We start from the raw sequence: 14,221 nt of genomic DNA, 5'->3' as shown, positions 1-14,221 counted from the left end.
CCTGCATCTGTGTTAATATTTAGAAACAAAATAAAGGCCATTATTTTCTAACGTCTGATTCAAAATGCACACTGTTTGGTGGGTATTGTCTCAGCAGCCTGTTGAAAAATCCCTCAAGGGTAAAGAGACCCCTGACCATTAGGTCCAGTCGTGACCGACTCTGGGGTTGCGGTGCTCATCTCGCTTTGTTGGCCGAGGGAGCCAGCATACAGCTTCCGGGTCATGTGGCCAGCATGACTAAGCCACTTCTGGCGAACCGGAGCAGCGCACGGAAACGCCGTTTACCTTCCAGCCGGAGCGGTACCTATTTATCTATTTGCACTTTGAGGTGCTTTCGAACTGCTAGGTTGGCAGGAGAAGGGACTGAGCAACGGGAGTTCACCCCGTCATGGGGATTCGAACCGCCGACCTTTGGATCGGCAGCCCCTAGGCTCTGTGGTTAAACCCACAGCGCCACCCGCGTCCCTTAAAAATCCCTTAGCACTGTATTAAAAGAAAAAGTTTTCTGGTGTCCAATTATTCGACGAGGTTGAGAAATGAGGAAGCTGGTTGTTGAAAAATGGCAGGTCATCAGTGTTGGGTCTCCTAGAGATTCTCCTCAGCTGCATTTGGTCAATATTTTGGCAGATGCAGGCGGCAGGGTAGAGAAAGATGCTCCAGCTAGGGAAGAGGTGAATTAAAACAACTTTACCAGCCTCATTTATTTATTTTTGAAGCTGGAGATTGAACCCCAGCACTTCCTCTGGCTGACAAAATGGTTTCTCCTTGTACATCTGCTGCTGCTTCTCTCTCCATGAGCCGGGTGTGTGTGTGGATGGGGCGCTTCATTTTGGAACTGGGCTCTCTCACACGGCCTCAAACCATGTAAGGTAAATGCCACAACACCCACATTTCTGCTCCGACGCACTCCAGAAAGGATAATAAGGAGTTAACCCACCCTGAAGCAAAGATATGCTATATTTGCAGAACCTCATGTAATTCCATTTTTTTAAATGGCATAGTTTCTTTGTAGGGTTGGATCCAGACTAAACTGCACTAAAGGCCCCACTGTAATCCACAAGAACGAAGAGCAAACATCCTCAAACCCCACCCCAGCCTTTTTCTCCTATATACACATTTCAAGTGACTGACAGAAAATGCTGAGACACCAGCCGTGGGTTCCATCTCCCGTGACAGGCAAAAGCAGGCTCTGACTGCCTGAAATTAGATACCTGGCATTTTAGGGTTAAGGGTGCTAGTGGGTATAATAATTTTAAAGTACCAGATGAGAATCAAGCTAGCAGAAGGCAAAGAGGTTGAAAGTACAATCAATAAATAAATTACGGTCCCGTCCCCCCGCCAGCTGCACACAGCACACCAAAGACTGGAATGTCTTGTATTTTTTAATAAAGTTTGTAATCCAATGGACACACAAAACAAAACGGCGCTGAGAAAACATTTCCATAAATTAATTGTTAGGACGACAAGGACAGGAGGAGGAGGAGGAGATAAAAAGTCTGTACAAGTGTATAACACTTCCACATGTGAAGGAACAGGGAGAGGCGGGTAGGAGGCGGCAATGTCTAAATGAAGCACACTTACAAATGAGTGACAAATACAAAGTCTGAGTATGAAAATAAGATTTTCTCTGAAAACACATTTTTTGGCACAGATTAAAAAAAAGTATGTTGTGGGGATCAGATTTCTTTTTAAAGTCAGTATTATATATTTATATATATATATATATTATATATATATATATATTTCTATGTACACACACCCACAGAGTCCTGCATATCCCACCAGGAAGGGAAATAGTTCTCTCCCTTTTGTGTTTTGCTTTGCTTCAGTGTAAACTGTACATCCCAGATGATGGAGGAGGAAGAGGAGGCAACTGCAGCATTGGGGGAGGGGGGCAGCGCGCGGGGTCATCCGGGAGAAGGAGTGGGGAGACGCATCGTGAAATGCTCCTTGACCCGCAGACTGGAGCGGAAGTTCCCAGGTCCTGCGTTTTCTAAGTCCACAACGCAAGTTCGTGCGTGTATCGAGACATCCACCCTGAACGCCACAACAAATCTTTAACTGTGCAAAGGTCCAAAGTCACTGATTTAGTGCAAAGGCAGTTCTGGTTCCTCCTCCTCTTTTTGTTTTTAAGTTATTTCGTAAGTAAAAAAAAATAGCCTTCCTTTCATTCCCCCAAGGAGGCACCAGCTCCCAGGACCAGTCTGCCTCGTTGAAGTGCCTCAGGTGTCCGTCTTCACTAGAGCAATATGTAAACATACAAGGTAGAATGGCGGCCACTACAAAGCCAGAGTTTTGGGCAGGAGGGTCCAATCCCTTCCGTCCATCCTCCCTTCCTTCGTCATTCACGGTCTCTCTGTTTTTGCTGTAGGGCCTTGGAGAAAGAAGTCCGTAACTGTAAGCCACTCAGACCGATGCAATGACAATCATCAGGTGAGGAGAGATGTTTGAGATACTGGCGAGGAGGTCTGGGGCGAGGCGGGAGAGGTGACTCTCGGAGAACTCACAGGGTGGGAAGATCTGTAGGACGTAGGCAGGCTGGAATAGAGAAAACACAAAGGAGAGGGAAAGGGTGACCACACAAGCTCTCAATGGCCAACACATTCGCCCCAGGCAGGAGCACAAAGGGCAGACCCTCAGCCACTTGTGCTGAAAGGCCTGGGCTCCTGTGAATCGAACTCAACAGGCTCCACCTTGCTGCTGCTTCGCAAGTTCAGCTGTGGCATCCCCAAAAGAACAAAGCATAGCTGGGGAGCGGGAGAGATGTGGTGGGGATGTCTCTCAAGCCTGCCTGGAAGAGCAGGTGTAGACAAGTCTCACACAGTGGTGAGGGAAATGCGTTCTGCATATGCTCAGGCACTGCATTCTAACAACAGCCAAATAAGTCCTCGCATTTAAACACATTATGGGGAGGAAACAAACCCATCTTTCTCTCCCTTCCCCATACCTGGTTGGAGCCGGGGTTGGGAACGTTGATGATGCCAGCGGCTTGCTTGGCTTGCAGGTAGCTAATGAAGGCTGCCTTGAGCGACTCCGTCTGGTTCACAACATCCTCTTGGTCTCGTCCACAAGGCAAGGCCAGCAGCAGGCAATAGTCGCTCTCCACCTGGAAGGCAGGACAAGACCCCTGAAGAGCACATCTCATGTGAACGTGCTTTGCTGCCCCATCCCTGCATTCCCAAGGAACCAGCGCCATATATTCCAGGCGCCTGCAAAAGCACATCCATCAGCACACGTAATTTCATGTGCATTGATGAACAACCCCTGCTTTCCCCACAGGACGCAGCCATGCTCAGTCCTGCAATGTGCAATTCTGCTCCAGATTGAACAGGCCTCTGAAGCCTGGTCTCACAGACGCTTTGAGCGGCTGGAATCCAATGTAGACGTGCCAAGCGGACTAAGCAGGCGCAAGACCCTCCTCAGAAAGGAGCCTCTTGCTCCAGCCATTTACCATCATCCTGCGCGCCACGCCCTCCAACTGCGACGCTTCCAGCCTCATGCGCTGAGCAATCCTCAGGGGAGGTCCCCCTTCAGGGGCTGGCAAGGAGCGGTGTGCCAGGACGTTATTGCCAGAGACGAAGTGCAGCTGGACGGCCGCCGTGTCGTTCTTCAAGGCCAGGAGCCCCTGCCAGACAATGGGGTATTTCTGCAAATTGGGGGGTGGGGTGGCAGAGAGAGAGAGAATACTTCAGTGTGAATGACGAAAGCCATGGAATAACTGCAAGGAAGCAGGGCAGAGTTGGAGGGGGCGACCTCAGGCCCAGCCCCCAAATGCACCCCCCAAACCCATCGTGTTTTTGCCCAGCTGAAATGTATCCTTGCCCCATGCACATTTGCCTCTGGCCCTGCCCATCGGTGACATGCGGCCCCCAGGAAGTTGCCTGGGGCCCTTTGACCAAAAGGATTCCCCACCCCTGGAGCTTTCAACAACTAGGTGCAAGATTGGCGAGTGCCTCCCTGCCAGAGCCCAGCCTCTGTGGCCCACTCAGGGCCCTCTTCCTTCACAACCAGCCCCTCGCTTCCTGCTTGCACCCCCCTTTCCCAACTGAATGTTCATCACCAGGCCTCCCCCCGCCATCTGCACCCCCCCCAACAATAATTCAATCAAAAGCCAGCACAGAAAACTCACGGTCAGCAGCTGGACCATGTCCACCGGTCTCTGGGAAACAGGATGAGGTGCAAGGTCTTGCTTGAGCACCGACTGGGGCTCGGGCCGGGAGAGGGGCAGCCCCGGAGGAGCCCCAGGCCCAGAGGTGGTTGGGATAAAGAGCGCCGGCTTCTGCACTGGGGCCTGATGTGGGGATGGGAGTTCCTGCTTGACAGAGATAGCGACGGGAGACGGGTAGGAGGTCTGGCCTGCGTCCGCCTGGCTGCGCTGAAGGTGCAAGTGGGGGTCGATCTGCTGGACGTGCCGGTTGACAGCCACGGGGTGGTGAGTGGGGTCTGGTCCTGCCGCCTGGGCTCCCTTGGGCTCCTGGGTGTGCTGGGGAGTCTTGCTATGAGCCGGCTGGCTGGGGTGGGTGTGTTCCCCTTCTGGCAGACCCTGAGAGGCCCAAAAACAAAATCAGGGCGTGTTGGAGGAGGAGGAAACACTGGTCTTTTCCTGCCTTCCTTGTGCCTGCTCTCTGAAAGAGGGCTCTGGCAGGCAGCAAAGGAGCCGCAAACTCCCAAGCTCTCAGAAACACCACCACACCCTCTCCCCAGAAAAGCAAACTAGTGCAGGTTTATCATTCTAGATTAAAAAAACTTGTGGCTTCTATCCCTAGGGTCTTCAACAATGGCTCCTCCTCAAGGATGTCTGCATGCTCAGCCATAACCTGCCTCTGTGGCGGTGGTTCTGGTTTCCAGAGGAGCCTTCTCTGGTTTCCGGGACCCTGATTTCCAAGCCCCCACATCTGTCGCCACACAGCTACAAATAAAGGACCACTGCAGGACCCCAAAAACACTCCCTGTGACCTGCTACCCTGTGCATCAAATGCTTGTGGTAGCTGCTGCTGGCACACTCCACTTCCTTCTGAGGTACATGCCTCCCAGCCATGCAAGAACTTGCCACACACATCCCAGCTGCATCAATCCCAAAATGTTTTTATACACAAGCCAAGAGCAGGCTTGGAAGCTGGGAGGAGGGGTGGGAACGGAAGATAAAAGGAGGGACTTGCTGGTGGCACTTCACTTCCTTGCCACAGGCAGCCTGGAAGATGCACACCCTACTCCCAAGGCAGACGGGCAGGCAGAGCAACTCCCAGGCTGCGGAGAGGAAGGAGTCCGATTCCGGGCATGTCAAAGAACAGGAGCCAATTCCCACCTGGGTCTCTTGCAGCAAACACAACAGCCAGTCTTGCAACACAGGGACCCCTAACCTTTTGGGGCCCAGGGGCACTTTTGATACTGTTGTGGGCACCACAAAATACGGATTTCACAGAAGAAAGAAGGGTGGTGCTCAGAATGCTTCCCTGACCCCAAAACAACTAGATGGGGAAAACTCCACACACCTCAAAATAAAAACACAGCAGACAAACCCCCCCCAACACACACACACACACACACACACACACACACGGGAGGCACAGGAGCCTTAGCATGCACCATAAGAGGAGTTTGAGGGTGCTGTGGGTCAACATCAGGGACCTCAGTTAAAGAGGAACCCACTTCACTAAGCAGCTTGCAATGAACAAGATTTTCTTTTTTGCACACATTTTGCAGACTGCATTTTTCTCAATCACTATGACACCTGGAGACATGGAATCTGGTCCACAAAAGCTTATGAAGCCATCCTAAACGCTACTAGTCTCCAAGGTGGTACAAGACGCAGAAGCATCCCACCTATTGATCCCAGTGCCTTTGGCTTACCTGAGAGGGGGTCATACTCCGAGAAGGCAGCCCGATTGGCGAGGCCCCGGAAAACTGAGGGTGGCCTAGCTGAGCCGCTGGGTGGTAGCTCCTCATGTCCCCGTAGACCGTCCTGTAATCGTGGAAGGAGGTGCCCGCCGGGTGCATGATCTGCACGCCGTGAGGGACGACAACTGGTTGCGTCAGAGGCAGTCCTGGCAGCTGGCCGCTGAGGAGGCGGGGCTCGCTGTGGGGGGAGTGAGCCATCTTGACCTCCGAGGCCTTGGGTGCCTCTTTGCCTGACGGGAGAGTCTTTGTGGCGGGGGGCGTCTTCACAGACCTCCCTTCTGGCGTGCGGGACTGCCGGGTTTCTGGGTGGTGGTCGCCTCCCACTGCAGCCATGTGCGGGTGCATCATCATCCGCACGTCCCGGGGCACGTTGTACTGATCAAGCCGAATGCCGGAGGGGTGCAAGCGGTAGTCTGGCTGCATGACGAGCACGTCCGACTGCACGGGGGCGGAGCCCCGGCACACCGTGTGGTGGTAGTGCATCTCCTCTTCCGAGGAATGCTGGGAAGACAGAGGTGGCATGACGATCTCTCGGATGGGGGCTGGCTGCGGCGTGCTGGACCGCTGCGGCTGCAGAGCCGCCCTTGGGGAGTGCAGCGCTTCAGGGCGGATGCTGTAAGGCATGCCTGGCAGAGGAGGGGTGTTCATCCTAACCTCTCCTTGCGAGAGGTGCCCCAGGGAGACCGTCTGGGTGACACTGTGGGGGGGCATGATCACAGACTGCTCGGGGTGCATGCTGGAGATGTACTGAGGCACTGGGATCCCAGGGCAAGGAGACCCCTGGATCCCTAGCATGGAGTTGTTTCCAGACAGGGCTGGGGAAGAAGGGCCGCCCGGATGACAAGCCCTTGGGAAGGGAGACGGAGAGTGCCCGCTTGTCCGCGGAGAGAGGGGCTCCTGCTTTGTGACCCCCAAGTGAGACACCACCCGCTCTGCTGGGGTGCTGGGCCCTGCACTCACATGATTGGCCTCTGGGTGTATCTTGCTAGACAAGGAAGGGTGATGAGGCCCAACCCCGGGGCTCAAGCTCGACGGCTGAAGAGTCTTGGTCTCCACTTTCAGGGCACCTGGGTCTGGAAGCTTTTTGTTGGTGGAAGAAGCAATGCTCTGTGGGAGCACCATCTGGTTGTGGACGAGGATGGATGGAGTGTTGGCAGACTGGGAAAGGACTTTGACTGGCCCTGACTGAGAAGTGGGTGCCTGGACAGAGAGGTGCAGGGGCTCAGATTTTTCCAAGCTGCCCCGTTCCTGCTTAATGGATGAAAGTACAGGGGAAGGGCTGTACTGCTGAGCTCCCAGCAGAAGGGACGATGGGGCTGAGACACTCCCGTACCCCGTTGGCGTCTGAGAGCCCTTTGGGATTGGCTGAGAGGGGCCAAGGGGCTCTTGCTTGATCTGGGACTTGGACACCGACTGCTGGAATTCAATGTCAACTGCGCTTGCTGGGGGGATCTGGCTGATCTTTGCTGTGATCCGCTGCTGGCCTTCTGTCTTCTGCTGGGAATAGCTCAGGAGCACGATTCCTTCTGAGGTGTTGACGCGAAGACCGGGGCTGGACCCTGTCTCCACCGGCCGATCTTCAATTACAGACATGGATCCCGGATGGAACCGGCTGTTGTCATTGGTGCTTGGCCTCTGCTTGTATTTTGGCGAGAGGGCGTTGACTAGGCACGTCTGGGGCGCTTGCTTCACCAGGGTTATCCGCGGGGTTTCCTCGAGGTCAATGCTGTGAGGCATCCTGCTTATCACAGAAGTGGCCTTGGGAGCAATGACAGTGATGACCTTCTCTTTCTCGGTGAAAACAGGGGCCTCTGCAACTGGCGGCTCCAAAGCGTTCATGGCTGGGACAGCTGGCTTCTCTTCTGATCCTGGCCGGACAACCTCTGCTGGAGGGTGCGGAGGATCTTCCTCTAGCAGACGAGGTGAACTCACAGGCTCGGCTAGGGCAGTCGTGACATGCGTTGTTGATGCCACGCTGGTTGCAGAGACGTACTTGGGCTCCATCAATATTTTCCTCAAAGTGCTGGAATTTGTGTCTATATCTGATGCCTTTGTGTCAGGGGGCAGAGCCGGCGGTGGGGTGGAGCGGGCCCGGGCCTCCTCGTGCTTCACAATCCACTCAGTCACCTTTGCTGTGCTGGAGTGAAGGGGGGCAGACCCAGCGCAGACAGGCTTTGCTGCAGCTGAAGATGGGGTTGCTACTGGCAGAGGTGTATTGGGGGTGCCTGGCGGAGGAGTCACTGGAGCACTGTCAGCCCCCGGCTGTAGTTTGAAGGTGCTCTGGCTCACCTCTTCAACAGGAACTGACGGAGATAGCAGGTCCACTGCTTTGGGCGGGGGGATGCTGTCTGCCACAGGAGGTTCTGGAGAAGCCCCCTCCAGGGGTGCAGCCTTGCTGGCATCAGGGGGACCCGGCTGGGAAGCCAGAGGAGAGCTTTTCTCTTGACTCTCTTCCTTCGAGGCTCCTTCTGACTTCCCTTTAACCTCGTTGGCCACTGGAGATTTGCTTTGTACTCGTTCGGGCTCAACAGTCCTCGGTTCTGCTGCTGTATCCCCTTTCTTGCTTGTGCTCCGCTTGCGCCTCGGCCGGGTGGTTTTCTGGCGGCCCCGTTCCTTCCGAGCCATGTCGGCCTCTTGCAAGGTTTCTGCTTCTTGTGCCGAATTGGAGGATTCGCTCACACTCACTTCCGCCTCTTTGGCAGAGTCTGCCTCTGGGGCAGTGCCAGGGCCTGGTGGGGCAGGCGGCTCAACTGAAGTGGCTTCCGACTCCAAGATATTGCTCACGGCTTGATCAGTTTCAGGCTCCATCTCTTCTCGCGCGGGCGGCAGCACCAACGGTTCTGCGGGCATTTCTGATTCGGATTCGGTAGGATACGTTGGTGGAGCAGGGAAACTTTCAGCCTCTCCAGAGATGTCATAGATGATGGAGCCGATGGCAGCTGCGAGTTCTGTTTCGCTGGCCTGATGAGCAGGCTTGTCCCCGTCTTCCTCCGGGCGAACGTCTGACACTTCAGCCGCCTGTTCCTTGTAGGCTGCAATCGTCTGGCTTTCGGTGAGCTTTGCAATGTTCTCCACGGCCTGCTCCAGTTCGATCTGCTTGGCCAGCTGGTCTGCTTCAGGAGACTGTGTCGACTCACAAGCCAGATCTTTCTCTGCTTCCTGGAAGGGGTCTTCTGCCTCTGTCTTTATGAAATGGGGTGACAATTTGTCTTCCTTCCGGGGACTTTTGTTCTTGGGGGACGATGCTGGCACAGGCTCCGTGTCCTCTTCGCTGGGCCGCAAAGCACCTTTGACTTCATCCACATTAAGCCGGATTTCAACGCTTTTCAAGCTCTTCATCAAGGAGGCTTTATCGACAGCCTTGACGTTCCTGGATCTTCCACGTTTGGACTTTGGAGTTCTCTCAGAGACAGGCTTTCTTTCCACAATCTCAACAGTGCAGGCTTCGGGGACATTTTTCTCCAGCTCGACTTCTTTCCTCTCTCGCTTCTGGTCGCTCAGAAGAGGCTCTTTCTCCACCTTGGGTTTGTTACCGTTTTCACTTCCATTCGAGCCTTGGCCAGAGAGGTCAGGGGTCTCTTCTGGCTCCGCCAAATTCTCAACCTTCGACTCGTTCTTCCCCCCTTTCTTGGCTTGAGGAGTGCTGGCTGCTGGAGAGTGGCTGTGTGCCAGCTTCTGGGATCGAGGTGACCTCCACCCCTCCACAGGTTTCGGGACTTCCAACATCTCTTTTGATTCTGCTTCTTCTACCTCTGGCTGAGCTGGTTCAACCTTCACGGGAGAGACTTCCTCCTCAGGCTTGCGACGGGATTTGGGAGGCCTGCCTCTTCTTGGAGGGGTTGGAGTCAAGGCAGAGTCTGGTGGCTCCCTTTCAACCCTTTTCCTGGTAGATCTGGTGACCTCCAGAGTATCCTTCATAGGCGATGGGCCTTCGTGGTCCCCTGTGGTGGCATAAACTGACCGCACATTCCTGCGCCTTGTCCTGCCCACTGGCAAGCTAGGCTCTGGGTTTTCCAGCTCTGGTGCAGCACTTGGAGATTTAGCAGCGTTTCGGGAAACCTTCTCTGTTTCCACCTTCAGTGCTTCCCCGCGGGGAGAGCCCGACCTTTTAAGTTTCTCGCGGTCAATCCTTTCACTCTTCCTTGTGACAGGCTTCTCTGCAACATTTGCAACCGAAGTCTGGACAGGGTTTTTGGAACGTTTATTCTTGTTCGGCTTCTTGTCTTTGATGACAACAAGTGGTTCTGCTTCCATCTCCGTGTCGGAGACTGGAGGCAGGACCTCCACAGCTGGCTCTGCTTTCTGCCCTGCACCAGCCTCAGAGTTCAGAGATGGTGAAACATTTTCTTCTTTCAGCTCAGGCAGTTCCTCGGACCTTGCTGCTGGTTTGAGTGGTGGTGGTGGTGGTGGTGGGATTATTTCAGGTTCTGGATCTGTGCAGATGTCCGCTTGAGAGAAGGAAGATCCGGGCGTGGGTGGCTTTGTGTCCAAATAGGAAGGGTGCACTAGGGATACAGAGTCTTCCTCAGGAGGAGTTGCTGCAGAAAGAGCAGGGTCCTTGTTGCTGTCTATTCCTGGCGGTGCTTCCATATGCTCAGGTGGTTCAGTTTTGACAGCAGCAAGGAGTTCTGGAAGAGGCTTTGGTTCTTCAGCCACAGGACCAAGTTCTAGCAGAGGCTTCTCTTCTCTCAAAGAGGGCGCAATGACCGGCAACTTCTCGTTCGTGACCTTTTCCGGCATGGCTGGCCCTGGTTCTTGGAGTACAAGAGCAGCTGGAAATGGCCCAGCTGAAAGCAGATTCTTATGCTCTGCCACTTTGTCCTCAGGCGCTGCTGCTTCTGGGCTTTTGGGCTGACTCTCCTTCTCCTCCTGCTTTTCTGCTTCTTTGGGCTTCTGGTCTTTCTCCTTTTCTTTTTGTTGCATTCTTGTGAGCTCCACAAACCTGCTGTGGAAGAGAACCACTGGCTCCGGCACAAAGTCTGACATGCCAATGTTCCCATCCAGGGATGCCTGCCGGCCGTACAATCTACCAGAGAGGAAGTCAAGGTCTTCGTCTTTCCTTTCCAAGTGTTGCAGGCGCTTCGAGTCCTGCTCAAAGATGGAGCTGTGCAGGAAGCGCGAAGCAAAGAGCTCCTGCCTCTCTTGCTCATCCTCCTTGTGGTCTTCCTTCTTATCATCCAGCTTCCCTTCAGAATCGGTTCGGATTTTCTTCTTTTTCATATACCACGAGGGGATAGGCCTTGGAGCAGAATCCACTTTCTCTTTGTCCTTATTGTTCCTAAAATTAGCAAATCTCGAGTCCCAATCAAGGAAAGACCAGTTCTCTTCTCTGGAGGATGAGAGAGACTTGGCTCTCTCAAGCAAGGCCTTTGTGTCAGGAGTGATTGTCTTGTCCAATGCAAAGGAATAAAACTTGTTCCTTTCCAAAGAGGTTGGCAGCCTCTCCTCTCGATCACGAAGCTTCTCTTCCCTGTCCCGTAATAAAAAAGACAACCTGGAGCTCTCCAGCAATGAAGGGGTTTTTGGAGAATGGGCTTTATTATCGCCGTCATCGTCAGAGTCTGAAGGCACCTCTCCTGGCTCCAGATCCCGTATTGACCGCTTCCTTATGCCATCTCTCTTGACAATGCTGCTTGGGAAGGTGATGTCCACCCTCCCAGGCTCTTGCTTCACTTGGGACTCCCATCGGTTCAATTCCTCCTCACAACTCACAGAAGATAGTTTTATTTTAGCCATTTCTACCATCTGCTCTCTTCGACTGGAGTCGTAGGGGTTAAATTTCAAAGAATCCTCCCTTACAGCCACATTAGAATATGGAGGACCCTTTTCATCCATTTTAGGTGACTCTTTGGTTTCTTTCACAGGCACCAGCCTCGGGGACTCCAGCATCTCCTCATCCTCATGGAAAGGGAAGGGCCTGAGGCTAGGGGAACAGGCCGTCCTTTCAGAGTCCTCGCTCACCTGCCGAGAGCTCCTGTAGTTTCTCTCTCTCTTTGTGCTAATTTCAAAGTCGAAAGCGTCAGAGGATTTCTTCCGCTTGCTGGGAGGAGAGTCGTCTGTCACATCTTGCGGGGGTTTCCCCACTTCATGCACCAGGCTACGCCTCTCATACTCATCAAGGTCTTTCTTTGGGCTGCCAAACTTCTCGTGCTTTGCAATTTCCATTTCCATTTGCTGCTTCAACCTGCGACTCAGCTCCATTTGCTTCCGATAACTCTGCGTGTGATCAATGTCAATGGGAATCTTCTCAATATCGGATGATGGAGGCTTCTCTTGAGCTAGCTTGTGGTCGGGCACTTCATCGGGAAGACTGCAGTAGGTTTTCCATGTGTCCTCTCGCTCAGTTCCTTGGTCATCTAACAGCTGTGTATGCTTGTGATGCAATTTGATGGAGTTGACCTTCCTTACAGGGATCTCAGGGGCTTCCCCAGGTTCCTCAAGTAGCTCCCCAAGCCTAGCCTGCAGCTCTAAACTGGGCCGTAAACCAATCCCCAGAGAAATACTGGCTGGCTCTTGAGCTTCCTTGGGGCTGGTCACCGAGGAAAGCCTTTCCAGCTTGGTTTTCTTGGATTCCCTTTTAAGAGTCTCTTTCCTCAAGGGCTTTCTCTCAGATTCACTACTTGTTAACTCAATCTGCTTTTTCAAAACCACACGCGCTTCCTCCTCCTCCTGACTACTCCTTTTAAAGTCCATTTTTTGCTTATCTGGCTTGAGGTTTGCATCCGCAAAGCGTCTTTTGCGAGCTTCCAGCTTTTCTAGATCTACTGGGTTAGTCACTTCACTGGGCAGCTCTGCCTTCAGGTGCTTCTTAGGCTTCAGTTTTGCATCCTTCTCGACCACTTCAATGTGACTGGCAAGCACCTTCTCTTTTGGCACTTTCACTCGGGCGGGTTCAAATTTCAGCTGCTCTGACTTGGTTTGGTCTGCCTGAGAAATCTGCATTTTTTGTTCAAGCAAAGGAGACTTGAGCGTGTCGTTTTCTTGCTTCCCACGCAGCTTTTCCAAAGCAGGCTGTTCGATTACTTTCCCTTCCTTTTCCTTGACTCGTGTTAACACGACACATGGCATCAGCTCCAGGCGGTTCTTCGCAGCTCCTTCTTTATCTGCTCTCTCCCGACTCCCTTTGCTGCTGCCTTTGACCTTCTCAGGGGTGGGCTCCCGTTCGGTTTCTGGGTCTGTTTCCGACGACTGAGAGCTGGGAGAATGATTTTTGGCCCTCCGTTTCTGCTTCTCCGCTTTATCCTTCTCAGGTTTTTCTGGTTTCTCCTTCCTTACCAGGCGCTTGTCTTTGTCCGTTCTCTCTTGCTCAAAGGCCCGCTCTTTTTCGGGCTTCTCGCTTTTTGTGTAGCGCTCGAGGCGGGCTTTGTCCAGCTTGTCATAGCGGGGTGGGGAGAGGGAGCTGCAGCTGCCGCTCCGCTCCGAGGAACGGCTGTAGATCCTCCGCTCAGAATCGCTCTGCAGCCTCTCTGATTGGGAGGGAGATGCTCCAGGGCTTTGGGGCCGCCGGGAGTGAGCTGGGCTTTGGCTCCTTTCAATGGGCCTCCTTTCATGGTCCCGGTCTGATTCAAATCGCTCCCGCTCCCGTTGCCTGTAACTATACTCTCTTATGTCTTGCTCATAAGGGTCACCCCTGTAATCTCTGTATTCCCGTGGGTCGTCGTAATACCGTGGGTCGTAATACTCTGCTTGGTAAGGATCCCAGTCAGCATAAAACTCCCTGCTACGGGCTGGATATTCTCTCCGAGGATCTTCTGGATATGTTCCTGGGGTGCGAACAGCCTCATAGTAGGTACGGTCAGCAGCATAGTCGTAAGATCCTCTCCTTTCATCCCTGCCAAACCCAGGAACATAAAAAAGTCAGCTTCTCCCCAGATCAAGACCATCATATACAGCTCGACTACTGTGGCTACAGGTTCAATCAAAAGACAAAAAGAACAGCTATTTTCTAAGCAGGCAGCTGATCCTTTAGTTCAATAGCCCCCACCCCACGTCCCACTGCTAAGAGAGGCTTCAGAGGCTTTTCCTAAGCCATGACCTTCAGCAGGAATGAGTGATGGAAAAAAACCCTTCTGCTCTAAGGCCCTTCAGCTTCCAGCCCAGAATCCCGTAGTCCCTTGCTATACATGGAATGTGTCTGGCAGGGCTGGGCGATATCTGTTGCAGGTGCAATTCTGCACCTTCTCAGGAAGGAAGGCCAACATGGCACAGGTGTTGCAGGTCCCTGCAGCAGCTCCCTCATCATCCATGTCTCTTGGTCCAATGTACACCCTGAGACAGCACTCTGGGCCTCTCCCTCAAAATGTCCCCCTGTTGGTTATGAGCT

The 14,221-nt window shown here is 53.3% G+C and overlaps 1 protein-coding gene across 4 annotated transcripts in view; it reads right to left on the bottom strand.

Annotated features, from left to right (window-relative positions):
* Positions 1–1,369: 1,369 nt before the first annotated feature.
* The window catches only part of SPEN (spen family transcriptional repressor), a 66,883-nt gene continuing 54,031 nt past the window's right edge, over positions 1,370–14,221 (bottom strand). For all 4 annotated transcript variants that reach the window (XM_082230845.1, XM_082230846.1, XM_082230848.1 and 1 more), the window contains 5 exons: positions 5,851–13,729; positions 4,130–4,543; positions 3,452–3,646; positions 2,948–3,106; positions 1,370–2,538 (listed from right to left, as the gene is read on the bottom strand). In XM_082230845.1, coding sequence (XP_082086971.1) covers positions 2,407–2,538; positions 2,948–3,106; positions 3,452–3,646; positions 4,130–4,543; positions 5,851–13,729 — 8,779 coding nt within the window. In that variant the 3' untranslated portion in view covers positions 1,370–2,406. The remainder of the gene's footprint in view (positions 2,539–2,947; positions 3,107–3,451; positions 3,647–4,129; positions 4,544–5,850; positions 13,730–14,221) is intronic.

This window comes from Podarcis vaucheri (assembly GCF_965113315.1).
Source record: "Podarcis vaucheri genome assembly, chromosome: 7".
Lineage (NCBI taxonomy): Eukaryota > Metazoa > Chordata > Lepidosauria > Squamata > Lacertidae > Podarcis > Podarcis vaucheri.
This window is presented reverse-complemented; position numbering and strand designations above follow the sequence as displayed.